Source organism: Scomber japonicus, chromosome 20, assembly GCF_027409825.1.
Source record: "Scomber japonicus isolate fScoJap1 chromosome 20, fScoJap1.pri, whole genome shotgun sequence".
NCBI classification, from domain to species: Eukaryota; Metazoa; Chordata; class Actinopteri; order Scombriformes; family Scombridae; genus Scomber; species Scomber japonicus.
The window spans coordinates 16,483,785-16,509,637 of NC_070597.1; the positions used below are offsets into that span (position 1 = coordinate 16,483,785).

A 25,853-nucleotide genomic window follows, 5' to 3' on the forward strand; every position below is an offset into this window, starting at 1 on the left:
ATGTCACTGGCCATTGGCTGCAACCCGGGCTTTAAACTGGCTCCAGTGCAAACTGATAGGGATGTCACAAGTCACTATGTCCATATATCATATGGACTGTACCGTAGCCAGGAGGCAATTAGCTTAGCTTTGCATCCAGAGTGCTGAAGGCAGCAGGGGGGATGTACTAATGAAGACTGAGCGGTGATGGGGATGTCACACAAAATAGCACCAAGAAAGCACTAACGCAGAGAGAGAGAGGGACAGGGAGAAAACATTTAAAAAGATAGCTTGGCTGACAATAAAGGTGTGTCACCATGCTATGTGTTAGATGTGACCAGTTACTGTGAACAGCCTTAACTGATATCTGAAAATGACAGCAAGGAAATTATGAGTAAACTCAGACACAGGGTTGAGAAATAAACTAGCATTCAAAAAGATCTTTTTGTCTGAACTTTCGTTAGGCCTCATATCTCCTTTTCATTTTTACATTTCTGTTTATGAGCATTTATGCTAAGCTAAGATAAGATAAACTAACCCCCTTTTGCCTCTTCCTCCATAATTGTGTGATATTAGCAAAAAAGTAAAAGCATAATTCAAAAAACAAAACAAAAAAAACATTACATACAATACATGCTTGTGTCTCTGATACTAGCATAGTAGATTAGGTTACTATTGGCTGGCCTTAAGATGTGATGTGAGCTGTGTTGCTCCTACCAGATGATTATAGTAAGTCAAGTGTCTGTATGTCACTTCATGAAAAGTGACCTCAAAGCCCAGTTCACCCTCCTGTTCTCTCAAGCTTGCTCCCTCTTTCCATCTCTGTTCTTTATCTTAGCGACATTCCAATCGCTTCAACTACAGATTCACTCATCTGGTGGTCTGCAGACCGGCATGCTTGTCCCCTTTTCACAGATTTACACTTTGACCCAAGCAGCAGGAGACTTGTCTCCGCAGAGGCTCCAGCAGCAGACACATGCACATTTGTGATGAGTGAAAGTGGAGATGACGACAGGTAATGAAGACATGCCTAAGACTTGGATGTTGATCTTGAAAGGGAAGCAAAAACTGTTGCATAGGGAAAGCTGGCTGTTACTGGGTGTGTCCAGCTAAGGCTCTCAATTTCTTTGGGCTACAAATAGGAAGTATTAAGTTCAAGTTCATCAAGGGTTCCATTCGGGGAAACGAACCAAAAGCGTTTGCATGCAACTAAGTAAATTTCACTTGAACGTTTCCTTTTTGCTACTTCACGACAGTTATTTGACAGCTACTGTAGTTGCTTTGCTGATTAACAAATTATATACAAAACAGGATCAGCATATAAAAAATTCAAAAAGTATATAATGTGGTCAAAATAAGTTTCAGCTAAACAAGCTACAACAGTAAAATGCTACTTCAACATGAATGCATCAGCAACAATAATGCAATGGTATAATATATAACATAACAGTCACAAAGGACCATACTGTACAATGTGTTCATCTAACAAATACACTAATGAAAATACATTTTGCTGATAATGCTTCTGAACTTTTACTTCAATCAAATTTGAATGGCAGGACTTTTGCAGTAATTTCATGATAGAACTCTTTGACTTAATGTAACATATTATATGGCATCATGCTTAGTTACATTATGCTATGCATCCTCGGTTTAACAGATTTCTCAGTAAATAACGAACACAAATAATATGAAATATTCAATAAATAAACAAGTAAGTCACATTGTCAAATATGAATAGAAAATTAACATGTAAATACTACTTATGTGTCTTCATTTCTGGGATTCACCTCTAGTGTCAACAGCACATCGCTTGTACAAAGTGAAGTTTACCAAATGCAACCACAAAAATTATGTGCCAGTACTTGTTGATCCAGCTCTTAATGTGAGTGTAGAAGGTGATGATCAAAAGATTAGTTTGAGCTGGATACAGTGTCAAAAATCAGGTCAGTTGTATTCTGTATTTCTCCACTGAGTATTAGCGCTGAACAGGTTTTGTGAGTCCATTAATCTCATCATAAATCTCACAACATCACCCTCTTGTCTCTTCACTTTGTCACGGTTTCACTCTTAGTGCCTCTCTTCTTGAACTCCCCAAGGGTGTCGTCAGTTTCTTCTGTGCTCTTCGCTCACTGGAGGGTGTGGGTGACTTGAGTGCCAGGAGAGCTTTGAATAACAGAGAGAGGGGGAGAAATAAAAGGAATAAGCACCACGAGCTCTCAGTCTTCCAGCAGCAAAGGAAAGAAACAGGAATAACCATGCCTGAGCCAGTCCCTGCAGGTATGCATATACTTTTTTGTGAAAGCATAATTCATTGAAATTAGTCTGGAGTTTCAGTGGCAATGCTGATGAATTTGGGTAGCTTGGTTTAATGGGTGGTTATTATATTTTGGTATATGATTAAGATTAGTTTGTTATGTAGTATATAATAGGGAAGAACTGATGATTTCAGAAATGGTTTAATTACAATTATTATTTAATATGGTTTTTAAGGGCAAATTGATGGGAAATTGTGTGATGCCTGCTATTATATAATATTCAGTCTGGGGGAGCAGGGCATTCAGAATAGTTCAACTCTGTGTTACCTACATAGGGTTTTTTCGGTGAAGAACACAAAAAAATATCAAATGCCCTCATCAATCATCGATGAAATGCACATGTTCAATTTGATTCTAATGCCAGCTACGCTTCCTCCTCATCTAGGAGCAGAAGTAAGTAAGAAGTTATTAGTAGTTACCATTGTTAGAAAAGCTGGAGCATAAAAAAGTGTCTAATGCTGATGTGGTATGCAGATACAGATGTGGTATCACATAGAGACAAGCATTTTTCTCTATTTGTCTTACTATGGTTATCTGTCCATAAAGATTATTTGAAAGGCCATAAATAAGCACATAGCCAGCTGCTATGACCTCATTCAGGGTTACTATGTTAATGACATCAGCCCAGAAAGCGTCATCTTGTTGACTCAACAAGAGATTCAGAAATAGTTGCAGCAAAGTAACTACTGCAGATTAACATGTAAATCCTGCTGCTAGCTATATATGTACTACAGTATAAGTATGTGAAAGCTTCTGTTTCATGCTCACTACTGTAACTAGCTGGCTTCATATTATTTGCAGTAGTTAGTGAAAAGAAAATCATAATCACTTCGAATGTTATATTCACAGACACAGTCGGCTTATATAAACTGTTACAATCTATCAATCTATCAAATACAATTAAATCTGTATTCTAATAGAAATGTAGAATATACTACATTAATAATAAAACAGAAAACACTGGGAGAAACATCTGTATTTTTTCAAATTCAAAGATGTTTGTATTCATTTCCTTTTTGAGATAAAAATGGCAGTCTGTAAAATAAATTTGTCTTCTATAAAACTTGGCATCTTTGGATGAATGTCCCTTTCTCATAAATACTTGTCTGCTGTCTTTCACCTGAGAGAGTCCTAAGATAAGGGACTGACACAGAGGATTAGTCTGTTTAGTGTTACTGGCCAGCATTGTAGTAGTGTTGAGCCTTTCAGACCTCTCTATGTAATTTCTACATCCACTGGGCAGTGATAGTGAATTCAATGGGATTTGCTGGACTTGTTAGCACATTTCTCCTTAATTTAATTAGGCTCAGTTATTTTCTGTATCTGTCTATCGTGATCCAAGCCCTTTTTATTTTTACCCTAGCAACATATCCAGGCTCCACTTTTATTCACCATATACAGCAACAGAATTTATCCAAGCAATGTGGATACAGTTCCACTTTGCCTACAGTATGTCCACACCTCCTACCACTGCTCTGTCAATCAAAGTCAAACTCAGTTTCAGAGAGTCGAGTGTGAGGATTAAATATGCAGCCACTGTTTAATTTATACCTGAAGATGTTTCATAGACATACTAAATATCATATTTGAATAAAAATATATAATGAGCTGACTATTGTGTCCTACTAATGCTGTGAGAGAGAACCATATTTCACCCCTGAGTTATATAATAGCACCACCTATTCTACATCTCATAATATGAATAATCACAGTTTTTGTGTGAGATGAGCTGAAACCAGTGGTGGAGGAAGTATTTAGATCTTTGACTTATGTAAAAGTACCACTTCAGCATTATAAAAAAAAAATACTCTATTAGGGGTAAAAGTCCTACTTAAGTAAAATGAGTGGAAATATTGCAGTACATTTGGTTCCTCTGACTGATGTATTATAAAATATGACATCATTAGTTTATTAATACTGACGTATCAGTGCAAGAGCAGCATGTTACTGTTGAAGCTTCTGGAAGTGGAGCTAGCTTCCAAAACTTCCAATACTACTATATACAGTTAGCTAATTTAGTCCAGTGGTTTCCAACCGAAGGGTCACCAGATAAATCTGCGAGGGTTGTGAGATGGTTAATTGGAGATATAATGCATTGTTTCAAACCCTCATCTGAAAAGAAACTAAAGCTTCAAATAGATTTAGTGGAGTATGAAATGGAAATACTCTTGTATCTTAAAATTTTACTTAATACATTACTTGTAGAAATGTACTTAGTTACTTTCCACCACTGTGTGCTGTATTGCTTCACTTAACGGCCAGCTCATGCCCCCAGCAAACAGCTAAAAATACTCCCTGACCTTTTCCACTTTGTTTTTTCCTCCTCATAAGTTCATAGAGTTTCACACACCCTGGTGTATCAGGTTTTGCTGTAACCTCTTTTGCAGTCCCAACTGAGATAAATCATTATGCAATCTGTCACTTTCATCCAGAAAGCTCCATGTTGGACAACAGGCCTGGTGCTCCTTCCTGAATGTGATGTAGCTCAAATGTATTCAATCAATCGCATGACAGTTTAGTGGTCGGTGGTTTGAAGCGATGGTATGATTCACGATCATAGTTCCTTTCATCTTTGTGACTTAATGAAAGACTATGAGGTGTAGTCCAACTGAAACTGCTCTGTGAAGTTCTGCCAGTCCCCCCTTGCTGTTTATCTTATATCACTATATAAAAAACCATGACGTGAAATGTTGAAATGATTCATCTTCTCTTGGAGGATCAATGATATCTTTTTAATCACGTGGACTTTTAAAGACACAATCTTTTATTAGACATGTATCCAGGAAAGCACAATAAAATAACCAAAGCACAGCTTAAGATCCTGCTGTCACTCCCAGATTGATTGACAGGTACTCTTTAAATAAATAATAATAATTTAAAAAATAATTTGGATCAAGAACTTTGAAACTCTTACTAATAAACTATGTGTGTGAAAATGCTTTAAAATGATGAGGGGGAAAAATCATATTATTTGAATAATATAAACACATATATACATATAGACAAAATATGCTGGTTTATCATCTTGCATGCCGTGCTGAATATGAGCTTCTCTGCAGCTTTCTGCTATCATTAGATAGATATTAGGATGGTTAAGATCATCATTTTAAATAAGCATCTGAATTTTTTTCTGAGAAATTACACATTTTACAAACATGTAACCTTAAAAGGTAACAGTGTATTAGCTGTAAATAGTCCACAAGTAAGCATAACACTGAACAATATTGCATATAAACATTATATTTTATATAATATTTGAATTAATATATCTCTTAAAATCTCAACTATTTATACCATTGAGTAAACATGAAACCTGTAAAGGGGACATATTATGCATATTTACTATCCTTATTTATCTTATAGTGACCCCACAGTTCAGGCTCTTTCTGAGACATGCTGTTTTAGCTCATGTAAGTTCCTTTTAGGGCTCCCCAATCCTGAGGAGCCCACTCTGTTGTAATTGGCAAGTTCTCAGAAGCTGCCCCACAACAGACTTCAACATCTACATTAACAGATCATGTAACAAACTATAGTTGCAGGACTTGACTATTTTTTCAGAAGTTTCAACTTCTCAAATACATCTTTACATGTCTGAGCTGAAATCTGATCTGAAATATAATAGTGGACAATGCAAACAACGCATTGAAAAACCTGAGCAGCAGCTTGAGCAACAAAGACAGCTGGTTATGGTTATGTTAACCCTAACCCTAACCCAGTGTGACAGGCTGACATCAGCTCATCGGCAAGGCAGAAAAAAAAGGTTGCATACAAAGCGTTCAGAGTAGGCTGAAGCCCTGGATTTTGTTTTACATTACTACATATGTTAACTTCAGGTTTTGGAGCTTTGACCATGTTTAGCATAGATATTCATTATTATAACAGTGTGTAAATAACAGAAAATCACAAATAGCATATTATGTCCTCTTCAATCTTTGTCCTTAATAAGTTTTTATATTCATTGAATTATCATGAGAAAATATTATCCTCAGAACAGTACTTTGTACTATTAGTTCATTTATACAGTCTAACACCAAAAATCACCAATTTGCTTCAAGAGGTTTTACAACAAATACATCACACTCTACATGCTGCGTTTAGTCCTGTGTGGCATACAGTGATAAAAACCAGCGCACAATTACCTGTAACCTGATAGAAGTAAATAAGTGTCATGTACAGTATGAAGCAGATCCAAACCAACATGCATTAAAGTATGTGTTGAGATATCTTCATAAACTTTGTCTGATGCTATCTAGGGACACCCTAGGAATCCCTGAGGTTATTCAACTGTCTTTATGTCTGGGCCATTACACACACACACACACGGTAAATCAAGCTGTCAGTGGTAAACATGAAGAGGTAAACAGTGAGGTGAGAACCTGCAGTAACTAAATTCACCATGAAAACACGGTACCACCACCAACACATATTCATTACTCATTAGGCTTCCAGGAATAAACTTAAGGTGATTGAGGACAAAGTCATATAATGTGTAGTACTGCATAACTAACACTAAATCAACAAAAATAAGGAAGAAAAGACATTTTTTGAATAATTATTCTTTTTTATTTATACAATTACACCCAACAAAAATTATACTGTATCTCTACTGAGGCTCTGATAACTTTGTCCAAATATGAAAACACTGGCAGTCTCTACGGGCAATATTTAAACTGTGAGGAACAGCTGTTCAGAAGTTCATTACCCCTTTTTATCACATACTTGTTGAAGATGATCAAGACTCTCACCCCAAGTGTATTTACTAAGCAGATGCAGATTTATAATCAGTGCAGGTGTTAAATCCTCGCACAGGATGCATGAGGTACTTCTACGAGAGCCTCAATAAGCAGCTTTGTAAGTCTGCAAAATTTCTAATTTTGCACTAAAAATGTCACACAGTTTGTTATTTTGAGGCTTTTACTGCCCAGAGCTGACAGACATATTCTAACTGTTACATAAGAAGCAAAGGGGGTAAATGCTGCTGTAACATTAAATCAATGCAGAGCTATTATGATATTAACTGTTTGCATGAAGCCAGCCTGGTTACTGTATCTGAAAGGATAAATAAGTTAAATACATACAATGAAACTTTATTTGTACACCCCCTTTTGTACTGGTTAGTCCAACTGAAAGACTGAAAAGCTAATAGGAATGATTAACAAAAACAATCTGAGGCTAATGCACATACAAAATTGACGTTATGAAAATTTGGACTATACCTTCTTTGTCACAGTCATACAATTGCATGACATCTGTTTTAGCTAGAAATTTATAACAGGCCCAAAATGAGCATTGGAGCACGTATGGTCAAGATGATCTGACTATTCAAGGCAACTGTGTGCAACTTAAGAGAACATGGCATAGCTTCAAGAAGGACATAAGACACCGGCCTTGGCCTTTAGCATCTACTGCAGTGACCCCCAGAGGGACACTCAGGGAGTTGGGTATATAATATGTCTCTATTTCAGTTGCAAATTTCCTTTTACCAGATTTAGGCCGCAACCATTATACCCACAGAACTCCACACTCAAAACAAACTTACCGTCAGTCATCCTTGAAACTCCTACTGGACCAAAGCATCTTTACAATCAGTACAGATGATAAATTCATAAAATAAGCAGGTGATCCTCAAGTCACTTAAGTCAGGGTCAACATATCAGTTTCAAAGATTTGTGCCAAATGTTATGCAGCTTCATAGAAATTTCAAAGGCTGCCATTTTATGGAATGGATCCTCTTACCTGGAAGGCAGCATTTCAGATTTATGGTCAGGATTACTGGCTTTCCCATGAAATCAGATATACACTAAACATTCCTGAAATAACAGTTTTATATAAGCCAATGAGTTTCAGATAAACATTCACTTAAATCACATAAAACATGCAATTAAAAAAGAAAATATAGTTCAAGATGCAACGACAGCTGAAATCATTAAAAGTTTCAGTCAAATTCTTCTGCTCGTGATATGTGTTTCTAATGTGTTTCTCTTCTGTTTCTATTTCTTAGATAAACCAGAGGGGGAGGGTAAGTCAGCTGCACTACAGCATTTGCCTACTGACCTTTTTGTGTGCCTCAAATTATCACACAGTGCCTTGATTATAGCTCTCACATTTTCACTTTTGCTCACATATCCTGTCACCTCCACGTGTCAAGGAGAAAGCCATGACCTCTGAGGGTGTTATCTGCACATACTATGTCTTTAATCTCTAACTTTACATTGAGCTATCTTCATTTTATTCAAATATGCCAGAATGCCACTGTACATATTCAATGTTTTACCCCCAGGCCTTTTCACTGAAAATATGTTATACTGTGAATTATCAGATCACACAAGCTGTGTACCGAACTGTCTTCAAATCACTGTACTGTAACAGCAGATAGACGGGACAATGGGAGAAATGTTGTGATGTCATATGTGATGGTGGTCATGTAATACTCGGCTGGATTTTAAATATGACATGCTGATGCAATGTATTTTCATAGTTGATGAAGCATTTACACTAAGTTTCCCATTGGGACTACTATGACATTGCTGTATCTAACAAAAATCTACTAATTTTAGCCCCAGAGGAGCCAACTGAGGAGGGTGAGGGACAATGACATTTTTCTTTTCTTTTTTCTTTTTTTTGGATGGGGGCTTTTTTTCTTCTTTTTTGACTGATTCAGATTGTTTGATCATTAACAAAATGTGAATATGTGCGATGGAGTGGATTTGAGCTGAACTGAAAAATGCATTTGAACTAATCAGTCAGGGTAATTATCTGGATAATACTGAACAAGTGGTTTTAGTATAGATAATAAGTCGAGCAATTGCAGAGTCAAGAAGAGTCAATTGTATCATATGAGAGAATATGAAGCTGCTGAGGGGGATAATGCAATTATTATGCCACTTTGATTCAGCATGTTTGCATATCTTAGCCTACAGCATGCATCACGTTTGTTAGTTAAGACTACATGTAGAGTGACTTTATTGCCATATTGTAATTGTATGGCATAAATCAATGAAGTGAAGCTCTCTACATATTTTGTATATGACAGCATCATATGAATCAGTTTTGGTTTTGTTGTTTAATAGGAATGAATGTTCTTGTTTCTTTTGTGTTGTTGTTTTTTTTTTTTTTAAAGAAACCTTACACTGATTCTGATTTTTTGGCATGTATACATATGAATTGTTCAGAAATGATATGTATAAACCAAATAAGATGAAACATCTGTGTGGATTTTTTATATAAACTGTCTGTCTACAACTAAATGCATTTTCCACATCTGTAAGCACATGTCCTCACAATGACTTGGGGTTACATTTCAATAAGAGCATGTGACTTGTATAAGAACATCTGCAAGTGTTCTCTGGTGACATTTTATGGTTGAGTCTATCCAGAGATGTTTTGTATGCGCTTTAGTCTGAGTGTCTCCTCATTTCTCTGTTTTCAATCATTAAATCATGATTTTTATTTTTCCAGAAGCACCCCATCCAATGGAAGAGGGTAGGCACCTTTTAGAGTCAGGGAATCTTCAATTGTGGCTAAATATAATAAATAATTACAGAACACATTGAGACTCCAGCTAATTTGCATTCATTTTCTGTAGATGGACCCCACCCAGAAGGAGGTAAGGCAGAATGATGTACACTAAATGTACAGGTTTGATACGTCTGTCTATGTAGTCCCTCGAATGTATTCACTTACGTGTGCATACATGTGCTACACTGATTGAAAAGTACAATGTCTGCATGATTCTTGTATGTTTTTGCATTCATTTTCTCTCATGTCTCAGGTGACCTCTGTAATGTTTATGTATGTTTTTTTGTTAAACCCCAAGAATGCATATTTCCTATGTTTATGCAAATTATTTAATGTGCAAAATGAATGTTGTCTATTCAAATGATTGCTGAATACTATGTCAGTGCTTTGGTCTGTTACTGCCTTGACATTTATGACAGGTTTATATGTTTCATATTGGAATGCCTTTTTTTTTTTTCTTTATCATTGAACTGATAGACATTAACTGTGCAGTTACATTTGAACTTTTGGTTTGAATTTATGGTGTGTGTCACATGATCTGTTTTGTAATGTACTTGTGTATACCCAAACAATAAGTCTTTATACCTGTGAAACTGTATGTATTTTATGTTGTCTTTATGTACTTAGTGTATTTGTTCATTTTCAGCATGCAGTAGCACTACATGTTTAGATTAAATTGTTATGAACTGTGATATTGCATGATGTTTATGTTTTTTTAGTGTTTGTTGCGACTGTCTACGTGTGCGCAAAATTAAGCATTTACATTCAAGCTGCTTTCTATCAGTTAAGTTTGCTTCCTTGTCTGCAGAAGATTCAGACGATGATGAGTATGGTAAGAGAAGAACAATGTTTATTATGATGTGTCTGTGGACGTTTTTACTTTTGGTACTCAAAAAGTATAGTGTGAGTGTTTGTAACATTACATTGTGTACAGGTTGGGTATTATGTGCTGGTCAAGATGTCACATAATATTTTAATATTTGAAGTGTTAAGTGGAACCTGGATCTATTTTTTGTTTGAAATCATTCTTGATTACATCAATTTAGACTGACAACGAGGAATAAAAACTATCAAAGGAATTAAAACATTTATCATGAATTGGAAGTTAACATAACTTAATAGCTATATGCTGGACTTTTGTTCTTATTTTGTTTCAAAGACAGAGTAACACTCATCAAAAGGTTTTAAAGTTGCACTTCATCATGCTGCCAAATCTCATTTGCTACAATGTAAAGATCTCTCTTTGCAATAATACTAATATGTGTCTGATATGGTTTTTCCACACAAAAAAGTAGAATTACCATGTTAAAATAGTAAAGTCTGCATATATATGATTTTGCACAGTGAAGCTTAACTAAAACTCAAAAGAGTCTTCCTCTACTGTGGCAATATGCCACAGAACCACTGGTAAGATCCTAAAAGTATACAGGCAGGCTCTACTTGTTGTACTTATATATTAGAATAAGCAAAACCCCAGGCCTTTTACTCACTACATCCTTGGCATTGTCAAAAAGCTTACTGGAGTGTGGACTCATTTACAGTTTAGTTTGTGTTGTCATTGTCTCGTTCACCTGTCATTTACCACTGGCAACCGGTGATACTGCCTCACACCTCATTGACAAATTATGCTGTTTATGTTCTTTAGGCAAACAAGAATTTGCTTCTCCATGTGAGGAGTTCGGCCCATCACGTTTGTGAACTATGATACTAGCTCTGATTTACTTCTGCCCCCCTGAAAATTTAAACAATTAGATTGGAAACACAGCTGTGGTTCAAGTGTAAAAGTCAGTCATTGAACAATGGCAGCTGCTGCGAGCATACCAAGTGTCATCTGACATGTTGACATTTTAATAGTGGCTCCTAAACTTAATATTATGCTGTACTAGGAAACTGCAAGCATGGCTCACGCAGTCATGTAATTCAGGAAGTCAAACTCAATGCCTCTAAATTACAGTTCTACATTTCATCCGTTACCTGAAGCCCAAAGGCCTGCGGGTGGTCTGCTAAATGAACTGAATGCTGAATGATCATTTCGTAAAGCAGCATGCACTGTGATTCATAAGTCAACTATCTAAAAAATGTCGGTGTTGCACTACTGCTCAAGTTTTACAAGTGAAACTCAGGAGCTGTTATTCATGTTACGAAGCTGCCCAGTCAGCCATGGTCTTCCAGCGGCACAGCTCTCTGAGTGATGAGTTGTGTGTCCGCTCTATCTGGACTGATTAGTAGTAGATTGGGTGGAGAAAGGTTAAGATAGTACTTCTGGGAGCTGAAAGTTTCTAATTCCTTGAGCTGTCCTTCCTTTATGGTAAATGTCCTGCACTAGCTGTGCCTAGGGGGGAAGCACAGACTTTTTAGCTCTTCTTTTTCTCATGTGGACACAAGGGTAAGGTTTAATCAGAGGTGTTAGTAGCAACTGAGATGTTCGTAATCTTAACGCAGAAGATTATGACGTATGTAACTTTCTTCAGCTCTGAATAGGTCATAGGTGACTACTACATGGTCTGGTAGATGAGAAGGATGGCCAAACTGTCCACCCTGACTGCTTTCCTTTTTGGGCTTTTCGGCGACTGTGACAAGGCATAGATGATCGGCCTGGAGAGATGACATATTGCTTTGTGTCCCCACTACAAGGCTGCTATCTTGGGGATGTTGGCTACAGATCTGTAACTACTCATGAAATATATGGCCTGCTGAGGGAAGAGAGGGGAGACGTTGCCAGGGTGAGGTCATTAAATGTTAAGTTTGGTTTACTGCCTGGGATATCACCCCCATAAAGTCCCACTGGAAAGTGTCCAGCCAAGCAGGGTCTACCACACTTTATTCCTCACAGATCATCTCGTCTTAGCATTTTGAACGTATATCATTCACTGTCTAGACTGTCATTAATGTCCATCATTGAATGTGGGACTCAGCTCCTCCTGCCATGGCAGCGGTTGCCCAGAGGGAGGAAATATGGATATACTTGGTTGTAGATATCTCAGATGATGTGCAGTGTGAGCTCTGATAAGACCTTGCCATGTGCCTCCTACACTGGGAGCCCCATTGGATTCTTATTTCTCCTGAGCATCCTCCAAGCAAGGTAGCAAAAGTTCTGACATTTAAACCAAATGTTGGTGTCATGATTTTTCCTGATGAGGCCCAATCCAAAAACAGCTGAGGCTTACTTTGGGAGCCAAGCCACTCATATCCATTTATAGTCCTGTGGACAGGCTCACGCAAAGAATAATCACCTACCATAGTAAATAGCTGATAATGCTTAATGGCATTATCAGCTCCTCAAACATGGAAAAGAAGCTAGAGTCAGAAAAAAAAAGATCCAAATGTTATGTTCTGGTTGTAGAGTTATAAATGTACAGTTTGACCCGAGTTGTATTTGTCTTAGGAAAACATGAGAGGGAAATGCTTTGTTATAAAATATTATATCTATGTCACATCAATGCTCAAAGCAGAAAAAATAAACAATTTGTCTTTTCTCTTCAGCTGTTTATTTGTAAGGCCTGGGGTGCATGTGCTCTATTTCTAAATTAATTGTCTCCTATGTGACAAGCAGTTTTGCAAGATCAGTCTTAAAGAAGTAATCAAGGTCATTTCAAATAATAATTTATCCCAGGTTTGGTGATTGAAAGAGCAGTAATCAACACATTTGATTACTTTGTGTTTTGACTGACAACTGCTGTGATATTTCCCCCATAAGCACAAATTCTCTTTTGATTGACTTTCACTGTGTGGAGTATTATTAATAATAATAATAATAATTCTATATTTGCTGTTCACTGGCCTTGTTTTACCTGATGAGTTCACATTGACTTATGGTACAGTATAACAGAAAATTGTTATACTTCCATTTGTTAAACGGGGGTATTTGTTTTTCCCAGCTGATCATGATGAGGAGGGTAAGGGTGAACTGCCGGCCCAGTCCGGGACTGTGACTTTCCAATGCATGCAATTTTGATGTTATGAAATGTCAATGTATGCATCCTATGTGTTGTTTAAATATGATCAGTGAAAATGTTGTATTTGTGATTGGTTGGTATATGTGCATTAGTGATATCTAAATTTCCTGTTTCAATAATTAATTGATTTGAATGTATACAACAAATTCTGAGTTTGCATTATTTATAGATCTGTACCTTGGGGGCTAAATCTTTGATATGGGTAGAAAGTGCTGATGGGTGGAGGTCAACAGGTGCTCTTACTACATTAGAAGTTTTATACTTAGCACAGTCATTAGCACATTCTGAAGGAGCACCTCTTTAATTGGGACTGATACTTTGCTGAAGTGATTAAATATCACTGGGCCTTTGGCCTGAATACATTAAATGCTTTCTTGTTATTGGATGTGTTTTGAACTGAATGCATGGAGTGCTTCACTGTTCAGAGGACTTTGTTTTATGTTGTTGTATTTTCATACCAGACCTGGCGTCACAAGCAATCTTAAGCGGTTTAATACCCTAGTTTTTGCCACGTGAGAGAGAGAGAGAGAGAGAGGGAAGGATGCAAGCCCAAAACATGTGCCTCCCCCTGCTGATTTTGACAGAGAATCGTTAATAAACTCAAAAAATACTGCCCTGCAAGTACGACACTCTTATGTGAGTGTAGTCCTTGATTTTAAAACAGCAGCCTTATATTAATGTTCTTTTGCCTTTCATTGACTATTGCATGGTTAAATGCCCCCTCACAGTTTATATTTGTCCTCTCAGTCATACTGGCATTACTGTGCACTATATGCAATTTATGTTCAAAATCACAATCAGTTGTTATATCATTTTGTTGCTGTACAGAACTAACATGGGAGGAAAACCTGAAAAATGTTGCCCTTCTTTTATGTGAAAAATCAGAAGACTCATTCTTTTATCTGTCATGACTTGGACAAAGACTGTTACTGAATTATTGGCAAATAAGAATACTGAATAAGAGAGAATAATATTTCTGGACAGTCAATCACACATTATTATTATAAGTACATGTGTGGAAATGATAAGGTTTTATACTTTTATGGCATAAGGTTCCTTTCAAATCTTTGGCAAACCAACATCCAATATAACAGAAGTACTAGATTCACCTTTTCATTGAGCATAAAAACAGAAACATTTATTTAAGCAAGAAAAAGGTTCTGATAAACTGTAGCTTTCTTCTTCTTTTTTTAAATTACATGGTTACATGATTTAATTTAATATATTTTTATGACAACTAACTGCAAGAGTTGCAAAATTCCTTCTTTTTCTATATTTTGTCTATATTTAACTTTAATCTTGAACCACATGCTGTTGGTTTTTGTTTCGTGTGTGCAGGTGTGACTCCAGTATTTTTGGTGTTGTTCCTGTTCAAAATGTCCAAGCATTTCTTTTTGTCCTTTGCACTTTTGGTTTGTTGCACACTGGATGTTACAGATGCCTTTATGGGCTCTTGTCCTTTTATTTATTCTTCAGTGGTGTAAACTAGTACGCTAACTTCTTTCTCCTACCTTTCAGAGCTTCTGTCCACCGAGCTCACTGGGCTCTTTATGGAGAAACCACCAGAGAGTACAGTCGCTGTCACAGGTTAGACACACAAATGGATGCATGGATGAATAACTTTCCAGGCAGAGAGAAAACTGTTACAATCCAAACAGTGTAGCATCACAGAATATACAGTATGTTTTGGGCCTGTGGTTAATGCTACCAACATAATGACTTGTTTGTGAACGACAGGATCGGATATCACTTTCATAGCCAAGGTTGACACAACCAAGCTCGCCAGGAAACCCACCATGAAATGGCTGAAGGGAAAGTGGCTGGACCTTGGTAGCAAGGCTGGGAAACACATGCAGTTCAAAGAAGTATTTGATAGGAATACTAAGGTATGTCCGACAGAGCCATCAAAAGTTTGTACTGTGAGATCTGATCCACCTTGTTCAGAAATAACTAGCAATAACTGGAGATGACAAAGAAGTAATAAGGTTATGCTTTCATCCCCAAGATCTACACTTATGAAATGAAGATCATCAAAGTGGTCCCTGGAGATGCTGGAGCCTACAGGTGCGAGGTGACTTCAAAAGACAAGTGTGACAGCTCCAACTTTGAGATCGCTGTTGAAGGTGAATGAAAACGGACTATGGACTATACAAATGCTGCCATAGATTCCACATGTGCTAATGTTATGATGTGAGCCAGCCCTAATTTGCATTCTCTGCAACTTCTCTTGTTTCAGCTGCACACCAAGAGGAGCATACAGATATTTTGTCTGCTTTCAAGAGAGCGTGAGTGCATTGGGGTTTGCATTTCAGCCTGCTTGTGGTCTGTGCACAAGTGTGCAAATACACAAGGGGGATGCATACGGACACTATTTATAACATTTTCCAGTGTGTCCCTGTGTCCCTGTGTCCCTGTGTGTGTGTGTGTGTGTGTGTGTGTGTGTGTGTGTGTGTGTGTGTGTGTGTGTGTGTGTGTGTGTGTGTGTGTGTGTGTGTGTGTGTGTGTGAGTGTGTGTGTGTGTGTGTGTGTGTGTGTGTGTGTGTGTGTGTGTGTGTGTTCAGCGCATTACAGTACAGTTGGTTACAGTATACTTTGTATATTGAATGTCTGTGTCCATACACACAGGGATGCTGGAGAGGATGAGGGAGACCTGGATTTCAGCGCTCTGCTGAAAGCCACTAAGAAGTGAGAAGCTGAATGTTATTTGGTTTGCAAAATTGTCAAGCACTGAGTCACATTGTATTTTTTCTCCAGAGGACCTCTTCTCTGTTTTCGAGTCCCAATTGCATACAGATCCCCTGTCCATCATTAACAGGAAGAAGAAGGCTCAAAAAGAGCCCGAAAAGATAGACGTATGGGAATTGCTTAAGACCGCTCATCCATGCGACTATGAGAAAATTGCCTTTGAGTATGGCATCACTGACCTGAGGGGCATGCTGAAACGTCTGAAAAAGATGAAGACTGTTGAGCCCAAGCATACCGAGGGTAAGCAATTAGTAATTAGTAATTAGGTGAGATGTGAAGGGAGGGGAAGAAGTACATGGGAATTTGAAGTATGAAGGAAATGAAGGAGGACAGCAGTGCCGCTGATAAGAAATAAGAAAAAGGAAGGACAACATAAAACTGATCTCATGATTGGTTAATTCTGAATCTTTCACTTTCTGTCTCCAATCCCAGCTTTCCTGAAGAAGCTAGATTCTTGCTACTCAGTGGACAAAGGCAAGAAGATTGTTCTGACGTGTGAGGTGGTTGATCCCATGGCCCAGGTCAAATGGTTGAAGAACGGTCAGGAGATCAAACCCTCAGCCAAGTACATGCATAAAATCATATACACATACATACACGCTAGTTATTAGCCGTTCACACAGACCTTTTAGTGTCCTCTTTCACCCCGTTAAGCTTCATGCAATTAGATGGAAGAATTAGACTGTATCATATTAATCATCAAGCTCAGATGGACTTGATGGGCAGCGTTTTAAAAATATCCAGCTAAAATTATCTGTGCCACAAAGTCATACTTTGGAACGATGCTGCCATCAACACGTTTTATTTTTAGGCCGTCATAAGGAGCCTCCCGGAGGCCTTAGCCAGTTGCACTGCCAAGACATCATATGCCTCAAGTAGAGCAATGCAGATACACCCCCAGGACAAAGACCTCTATTTTTTATTTTTTATTTTATTTATTATTATTATTATTATTTTCATTTAAATGCCTTAATGGCACATCTGAAATGCATAAATTGGGTCTGTGAAATAAAATTCCATTTAAACATTTCTTTGTTATATATATGGATAGATTATTTGAATAGGCATTCATACAAGAACACAGTGGTTTGACCTGTAATCTGTCTGTTACTTTTCAAGGTATATCATTGAGGCAAATGGGAATCTCAGAACACTTACCATCAATAAGACAAACCTGTCCGATGATGCTGCATATGAGTGTGTGGTTGGCGAGGACAAGAGTTTCACAGAGGTGTTCGTCAAAGGTGCACCATCTCTTTAATGTTCTCTTTTTTTTCATTAGCAGTGCTTCTTCAATTTGACAACACTAAGAAAAATCATAATCATTTTGTTGTCCTTATGGCACAAGCATGTATTTCAACATCTCTCTCTGCTTCATCCAGAGCCCCCTGTGACCATCACCAAGCTGATGGACGACTATCATGTGGTTGTTGGAGAAAGAGTGGAGTTTGAGATTGAGGTCTCGGAGGAGGGTGCCCATGTCATGTGGTCAGTATACGACGCAGTAATTTAGTAGTACCAGTAGTAAGACATGCACAGTTTCTGTACATATAAGATTGTGGATTGGGAAACTTTTTTCACTAAATCATAATGAATTCATCTCTAAATCCTTCCAGTCTGCTACAAGGTTCATGACTGATGTGCACTCTAGTGGTATATATCAAAATATAAGTACTACTGGCTTTTCAAGCTTAACTACATAGACTATTTCATTTGTTGTGTCTTCATTTGTCACAAGAAGATCTGGAACATACCAATCTCATTTTGCAGACATTGCTCAAATACTGATTTCTACAGCGAATACGGAGTTTACAAATGTTGCTTTCTGCTCTATGCTCCTGAAGTAATGTCTAAGAGCTCTCAATGTTTTTACCTTTGGGGGAAACAAGATCTCTCAGCATGTTTTTCAAGCATCTCTAAAGGTTGAGAAGCCAAATAAACAAATAAATAAATCACTGTTAGTAGGAATGAAAATTCATAAGGGTGATGTACTGTGTGTTGATAAATTTGAATAACACATAGCATTGCATCTAATGAATAGTATCATTCATAGCATATTTATTATTTGATATTTAATATTTTCCAATTGAGAGACCCATTTATTTTCCCCAAAGCAATACTTTATTTTAATTTTTTTTAGCAATAACTGAATGTTGGAAATATTACTCTATAGCATTAGGACTTACATCATACTCACAGTACTGTAGGTTCACTGTTACTATTGTGTATTAAACATTAAGCAGTGACACTTCTCAAAGAGAGATGTGCTTATTTTATATTTATTTACAGGTTCTTTGAAGACATAGAGCTTCACAGAGACAAAGACTCCACAAAGTATCGCTTCAAGAAGGATGGAAAGAAGCACACACTGATCATCCAGGAGGCCACGGAGAATGATATTGGAATGTACCATGCATGGACAAACGGGGGGCACACCAAAGGAGAATTGGAAGTGGAAGGTGCTACTAAAAAATATTAAATTCTCATTCACAACAGTTTTAATTACACTTTTTAAGTGATTGTAGAGTTCATGTAAATCTTTGTCTCTGAGTACAAAGAGCACTTTATAAACATACAGCTGACTGCAGTCAAGATGTTACAATCATGAACTTTATCTTCCCTCTCCCTTATAGCTCCTCAGAGTCTCTCTCCTGCCTGAACTGCTCTCTTGTGGTTTTCAATGTCTTATACAGAAAAAGAATTGGAGGTGCTGCAGGACATTGCTGATCTCACAGTCAAGGCAACTGATCAGGCCATGTTCAAGTGTGAGGTGTCTGATGACAAGGTCACAGGAAAGTGGTTCAAAGATGGAGTGGAGGTCTTGCCAAGCGACCGTATCAAAATGAGCCACATTGGAAGGTAGAAGATAAGGGCAAAACCATTTTATAGTATATTATACATACATTCCCTACATTCCCTATCATACATCTCTACATGTTTATATCTTTTAAACTGTTATTTTCCTTACATCAGATCTTCTCTGTTGTTTTTTTCAGGTTTCATCGACTGACTATTGATGAGGTGAAGCCAGAGGATGCTGGCGACTACACATTTGTTCCTGATGGATACGCTCTGTCCCTTTCTGCCAAACTCAACTTCTTGGGTGAGAAAGACAGAATAATTACAGTTGTGCTGTCATGGATGCATTAATCATCACCAGCCTGAATAATACTGTTAACATTTTTTTTTTTTGCTTTCAAAACAGAAATTAAGATCGACTATGTACCCAGACAAGGTAGGTAGCTTTAAATGACCTATTCACAACGTCCAAAACATGTTTTAATTTTGTGTATAGTTCATATCCTAACAAAATGCATTCCCACAATCACTCTTCATATTAAATATTCTACCCTGATAAGATCCTCCAAAGATCCACCTGGACACCACTGGAAACATGGTCTCCCAAAACACCATCATTGTGGTGGCAGGCAACAAGCTCCGACTGGATGTGGAAATCACAGGGGAGCCAGCACCCACAGTTGTTTGGTCCAAAGGAGATCATGTAAGGATGTGATAAGTAAAGGGTCATTACATACATGTAATTTTATTTACATAAAAAAAAAGAAAAAAAATTCATATGGTTATGTGTATGTTTATTTGAAAGCTAACCTGAAATCAGAACTAATCACAAGCACTATGCTCACCCTCTTTTGTCTCTTTTGCTGTGCTTGAATTAAATGCCACCTCATCTGAAAAAAAATGCTGCTCTGTTGAGATTTGGCCCAACCAATGGGATTGTAAAGCCACACAGAGGTGGTGGGAAGGACACTGCCCCTTTTGGTCAGAGTGCCAAAGCACCCTGTTTTGGAAGCGTGAAATGGCTGTGGGACAGCTACATGCTTCTTATTTAGCCCAGATGTTGCATTAGTATGGTATTTTAGTGACTCAAGTGACCACTGGTGAGCACAAGTACTGCCAAAATCTCATAAATGCCCTTTTTATTTACCATAGTGTTCCTGTGATTGCATTCATGTGTGAACATGAATCTTGTCTCTAACCTTAAACATGGTAGAAGTGTCCCTTTGTCATTTCCACCTTTCTCCATCAGAGTATCTGCACAAATACACAAAAAACAACTAAAGTATGTGTATTTACTGTACAGAGGATATCCTGACAGTGTTAGTGCTATGTCTAATAGCCACCAATCCTTTTAGTCAGGGCCAGCTGTGCAAAATCAAATGGTGTGACAATTGATATTACTTGTTTAAAGTGACCCTCCATGGTGTTTAGAATTATTCTTATACATCCATGATTGACACACAACACTTTTCTGTTTGTTAGGAGATCACAGAGACTGAAGGGCGTGTAAGGGTGGAGACCAAGAAGGACTTGAGTTGCTTCATCATAGAGGGAGCAGAGAGGGAGGATGAGGGCAAATACAACATCGTTGTGACCAACCCTGCTGGAGAGGATAAGGCTATGCTTTTTGTGAAGATTGTGGGTAAGTGAGGATTAAATGTCAGCAGGGCAGCTGTTACCAAGGTAACTAATGTGCTGTGATCCAGTTTACAGCACTTGAGATGGAATGTTTTAGCATTGGAATTTAAGTATTTATTGAACTGCTTTTTAAACTGCTGATGTATGCTAAAACTGTAATCTTATTTCAGATGTGCCCGACCCTCCTGAGTGTGTCAAGTGCACAGGAGTGGGAGAGGACTGTGCTACTATCACCTGGCAGCCTCCTAAATTTGATGGTGGTGCAGTAGTGAAAGGTAAAGAATTAATTGTATCCCGAACGTTTCATGCTCAGTGGGCTGAACATATGGAATAATGATTTTCTGTGTATCATGTCTTCAAGTATTATTCATGCATGTTTATGCTCACTTTGTTTTACTCAATCAGGTTATCTCATGGAGAGAAAGAAGAAAGGCTCTTCCAGATGGACAAAACTTAACTTTGATGTATATGAATCAACTACATATGAGGCTAAGAGGATGATTGAAGGTGTTCTGTATGAGATGAGGGTGTTTGCTGTCAACAGCATTGGCCTGTCTCAGCCAAGTCTCAACTCCAAACCCTTCATGCCTATTGGTACGTATCACTGCCATCCTTGTTCTTCTCTTCAGTAACATCTTTCTCAGCTCCCCCCTGCTCCTCCCTTTGTGCATCACATTTGTCAACCCGGTCAATCTCTTGAGTGTTTCTTTCTGTCAACTTCAGCCCCAACTAGTGAGCCGACACGTCTGACTGTAAGCGATGTGACAGACAGCACATGCAGCCTGAAGTGGCTCGCTCCAGAGAAGATAGGAGCCGGGGGCCTGGATGGCTACATTATTGAATACTGCAAGGACGGAGGTGACACAAACATATATTATAAACATTTGTGGACACTGCAATAACATTCTTTAATATTATGAAGTGGTAAAAAACAGGGACTGTATAGCAGCATGGGTATAAAAGACAGTTCATTACAAATTATTCAGTTTTCATTCAACTATTCATTATAAATCCCATAAATGCTTTTTTATTTTAGACACTGAGTGGGTGCAGGCAAACAAGGACCTTTGTGAGAGGCAGGGGTACGTGGTGCGTGGCCTTCCCGTGGGAGAGAAGATGCACTTCAGGGTGGTGGCCGTAAACATTGCTGGACGTAGCCTTCCTGCAACGATGGCACAGCCCGTCACCATCCGTGAGATCGTGGGTAAGTCATTTAAAAAAAGATTCAATAAAAAAAGAGTAATGTAATCATGTTTTATGGGTTATTTTATTCGGCAATAGCATTAACAGAGTTGATGAGAAAGGATTTGTTGTGCTGACTTTTTCTTTTGAGTGTAATGTGACTTGTACACTGATACTGTTCCTTCGTATTATCAGTGTACAGTATAGAGTGTCTTTAAATTGCATGCTGTACTTCATATTTAACTGAAATGTCTTTAACTTCTTCAGAATATCCCAAGATCCGCCTTCCCCGTGACCTGAGAACAAAGTACACCAAGAAAGTAGGAGAAAAGATCAACCTGACCATACCCTTCCAGGTTAGAAACACACCTCAGAAAATGTTTTGGATGATGAAATTGTGTAGTTTAGTTCTATGTTGAGCTAACTCATACTAAGATATTTAAACATCAATGGGAAACTGTGGGAGCAGGTGTCAGGTGGCACTAATATGTTCAAGACACACATTTATTTACAAGTCCAAACAGTGGATTTGCATCCACAGGGTTGCAGGGATGACATAGGTAAAAGTCTAGTCTGACTGGCAGGTATAGATACAGTGCAGGTCCAAGTAAGACCAAACAGAAGCTCAAAAACACTGGCAAAATGCAATATGAAATCTGACAAGGGAACAAAGGATCTGGGCTGGTATATGAAGTGAGTGGCTGAGAAAGAAATGTGTTGCAGTTAAGAAGTGGGTGGAGTAAGCCAGGTAACTGCAAGACTGATGAGTAGTGGGAACAGGTGTGTAGACAGGGAAAGGAGGAAGAGTCCGAGGGCATCTGGTGGACAGCTAGAGGATGGCAGGTCTGGAGAGTTAGGGGCAAAAGCCAAGGTTGAATTATTAATATCGTTTAACGTATTTGGTAATGTTTTGCTTTATTGTGATTTTTAGGTCCTTTAATTTTTCTAATTTTCTACTAATTTGCTGGAAATTCGTGGAGTAATTTTCAAATATTTAATGGTTATTTTTTGATCATTTGAATGGTCCAATTTGGTACAAGTCAGAAGAAAAAAAATGAAAGAAGTTGGTGTTTCATTGTGCCAAAGTGCTGATTCATTATATTTTGGTTGTACATAGTTGTTAATTTGCAAGACATTTAAATTAGACTAAAATGCTTAACACTTAAATACATGTATTATTATTTTGTACCATTAATCTCTGGTATCCTTAACAATACATCATTATGTATCTCATAGGGTAAACCACGCCCCGTTGCAACCTGGTACAAGGATGGTGAACCCATCGACCCCAAGATGGTCAATGTCCGTAACAGCAATGTGGACAGTATCTTCTTTATCCGCTCTGCAGAGAGAGCACACTCAGGAAAATATGAGCTGGTTGTACAGATTGAGAACATGGAGGACAGAGCTTCCATTGATATCAGGATTGTTGGTAAGATTATTAGGATTTATGTTTTATTTACAATAAAATGTCCAACAAATGTAATATGTTTTACTTTATCTTTTAGTGTCCATGCGAAAACAATTAATTAAAAAGGAAAACATTTGAATATCATTACAGAATAACAACTGACATGTACTGAACATATGACATTGATGTTTAATCCAACCAGAAAGGCCTGGGCCTCCTAGGAACGTGAAGGTGACAGACATCTGGGGCTTCAATGCAGCACTGGAGTGGGAGGTCCCCAAGGATAATGGCAACTGTGAGATTATTGGATACACTATCCAGAAGGCAGACTTGAAGACCAAGGTCAGAGAGATGGAAAGAGGGGGAGGATGTCAAACCTCAAGCATTACAAACCTGCTGAAATGTCTAGTTGGGGCCTGTGGCTCAACAGAAAAGCTGAGATTACTAACCATCACCACTGCTTGATATGACTTTTTTTTTATTCACTATTTTTCAAGTCTGTCTTAAAGCAACAATCAGGTGCCCATATGAATATTGAAACAGGCACTAAAAAGACTAAAACTTTGATTTGAGTAATTTGTGTGGCTGAAGCCTCATATTAGTTTCAAATAAAGTATATAAACAACAACAACAAACAACAAAGTAAATTTTAAATGGGTGTGGATTTTATCCCCCATCACAAATACTGAAAGTGCAGGGAAGTGATCTCTTAATGGCCAGTACAAACAGGATGACAGCAAGAAAATGTGTCAATATATGATTTAGGCACCTGACTATTGTTTCAGGACAGACTTTAAAAATCCTTAAACTAATTTATGTTAAACTGAAATAAAATGCATGAGGTATATAATAATAGAATACCATTTTTCTCTAGGAATGGTTCACCGTTTATGACCACAACAGGCGGACAAACTGTACATGTTCAGATCTAATCATGGGCAATGAGTACATGTTCCGCGTCTACAGTGAAAACATTTGCGGCCTGAGTGATGACCCTTGCCCCAGCAAGAACACGGCTGCCATTGAAAAGACAGGTGAGACAGTATGTGCATGTGTGTCTGTATATATTGCAGGCGGATTCTTTCTGTGTGTTTGTTAAGTATATTACAAATCTCTGCACTGATTTATGAGGTTGACTAAATAAGTTTGCATGTCCTCTCACCCTTCTCTATATAGGCCTGGAGTACAAACCAACTCCCTTCAAGGAGAAAGACATGACTTGTATGCCAAAGTTTACACGGCCCCTGGTTGATAGATCTGTGGTGGCCGGTTACAGCACTGCCATCACCTGCGCCGTCAGAGGCTACCCCAAGGTAAAATAAATAGCCTGTGGAGTATGATTCACAGGGGAATGCTGTGTGCCACTTGCCATTAGCAAAGTAAAGTCTGAAGTTCATTTTTTATCAAATGTTATGTTTAAAGCTACAAGATAAAGACAAAAAAGTAGCATGAAAAGATTTTAAAAAGAAAAATGACTTAGTAAAGTTAGAAAGTTTTTTCTTCCTACTGTGGATTTTTTATTCAATTGCAATTTTCCCCATTGTGGGACTTATAAAGGAATATCTTATCTTATTCATCTAACTTTCTTGCATCTTAGCCTAAGATCATCTGGATGAAGAACAAGATGATCCTTGGTGAGGATCCCAAGTTCTTAATGCAAAACAACCAGGGAGTGCTGACCCTCAACATTCGCAAGCCGAGCACCTTTGATGGAGGCAGTTACTCCTGCAGGGCTGTCAATGAGCTGGGCCAGGACGAGGTGGAGTGCAGGCTGAACGTCCGAAGTAAGAATGGAGGGGAGGAGGGGAAATAGGGAGGAGGGAAAGAAGTGGGGTAGCAAGGTGGAGGAAATAACTTATCATGTCTCTCCTTTGATACACTGAATACAGAAGATCAGTCAGTAGCTGGTTACATTAAAAGCTGATTGTGCACCCCATGACAACAACACAGAATTTGAATAGTTTAAATGTGATGATACAATCCTATACTTGCATAATCGTACATTTTGGGCTTATTTCAATAAAAAATAACACTCCTTATCTGTCCTGTTCTCTCACAGTTCCCACAGACCCAAACAAGGAAGAAAAGAAATGAGCAACCGAACAGCAAAGAATGTGAAATGATATGAACCAAACACTGAATGAACAGTGAACATCAGCATGTAGACCTCACACTGTCATAAGTGAATCAAATAAAATTGAATTATGCCTATGATATCTGATTGGTTATTTGGGATTCATATTATTTCTCTGTTAAAGTACTTTTTCATAATTCATCACTCTACATCTCCTTTTAGTCACACAAACT

The 25,853-nt window shown here is 38.0% G+C and overlaps 1 protein-coding gene across 1 annotated transcript; it reads left to right on the plus strand.

The window, feature by feature from the left end:
• Nucleotides 1-25,760, plus strand: mybpc2b (myosin binding protein Cb). Its single transcript, XM_053341091.1, has 30 exons — nucleotides 1-98; nucleotides 818-994; nucleotides 2,054-2,259; nucleotides 8,299-8,316; nucleotides 15,257-15,358; nucleotides 15,509-15,657; nucleotides 15,777-15,894; nucleotides 16,008-16,056; nucleotides 16,397-16,456; nucleotides 16,587-16,756; nucleotides 16,949-17,081; nucleotides 17,636-17,760; nucleotides 17,899-18,004; nucleotides 18,806-18,975; nucleotides 19,210-19,375; nucleotides 19,513-19,619; nucleotides 19,722-19,751; nucleotides 19,876-20,018; nucleotides 20,798-20,957; nucleotides 21,124-21,228; nucleotides 21,359-21,547; nucleotides 21,677-21,811; nucleotides 21,990-22,157; nucleotides 22,403-22,491; nucleotides 23,372-23,567; nucleotides 23,749-23,888; nucleotides 24,421-24,580; nucleotides 24,723-24,859; nucleotides 25,144-25,330; nucleotides 25,606-25,760. The coding sequence occupies exons 1-30, from the start codon at nucleotides 1-3 to the stop codon at nucleotides 25,638-25,640; spliced, it is 3,828 nt and encodes a 1,275-aa protein (XP_053197066.1). The 3' UTR covers nucleotides 25,641-25,760.
• The last annotated feature ends 93 nt before the right edge of the window (nucleotides 25,761-25,853 follow it).

Coding starts and splice junctions, on each gene's coding strand:
- mybpc2b (XM_053341091.1), top strand. CDS start 1: ATGTCACTGGCCATTGGCTGCAACCCGGGCTTTAAACTGGCTCCAGTG. Junction 15,895..16,007: donor CTTTGAGATCGCTGTTGAAG/GTGAATGAAAAC, acceptor CTCTTGTTTCAG/CTGCACACCAAGAGGAGCAT. Junction 19,752..19,875: donor CGACTATGTACCCAGACAAG/GTAGGTAGCTTT, acceptor TACCCTGATAAG/ATCCTCCAAAGATCCACCTG.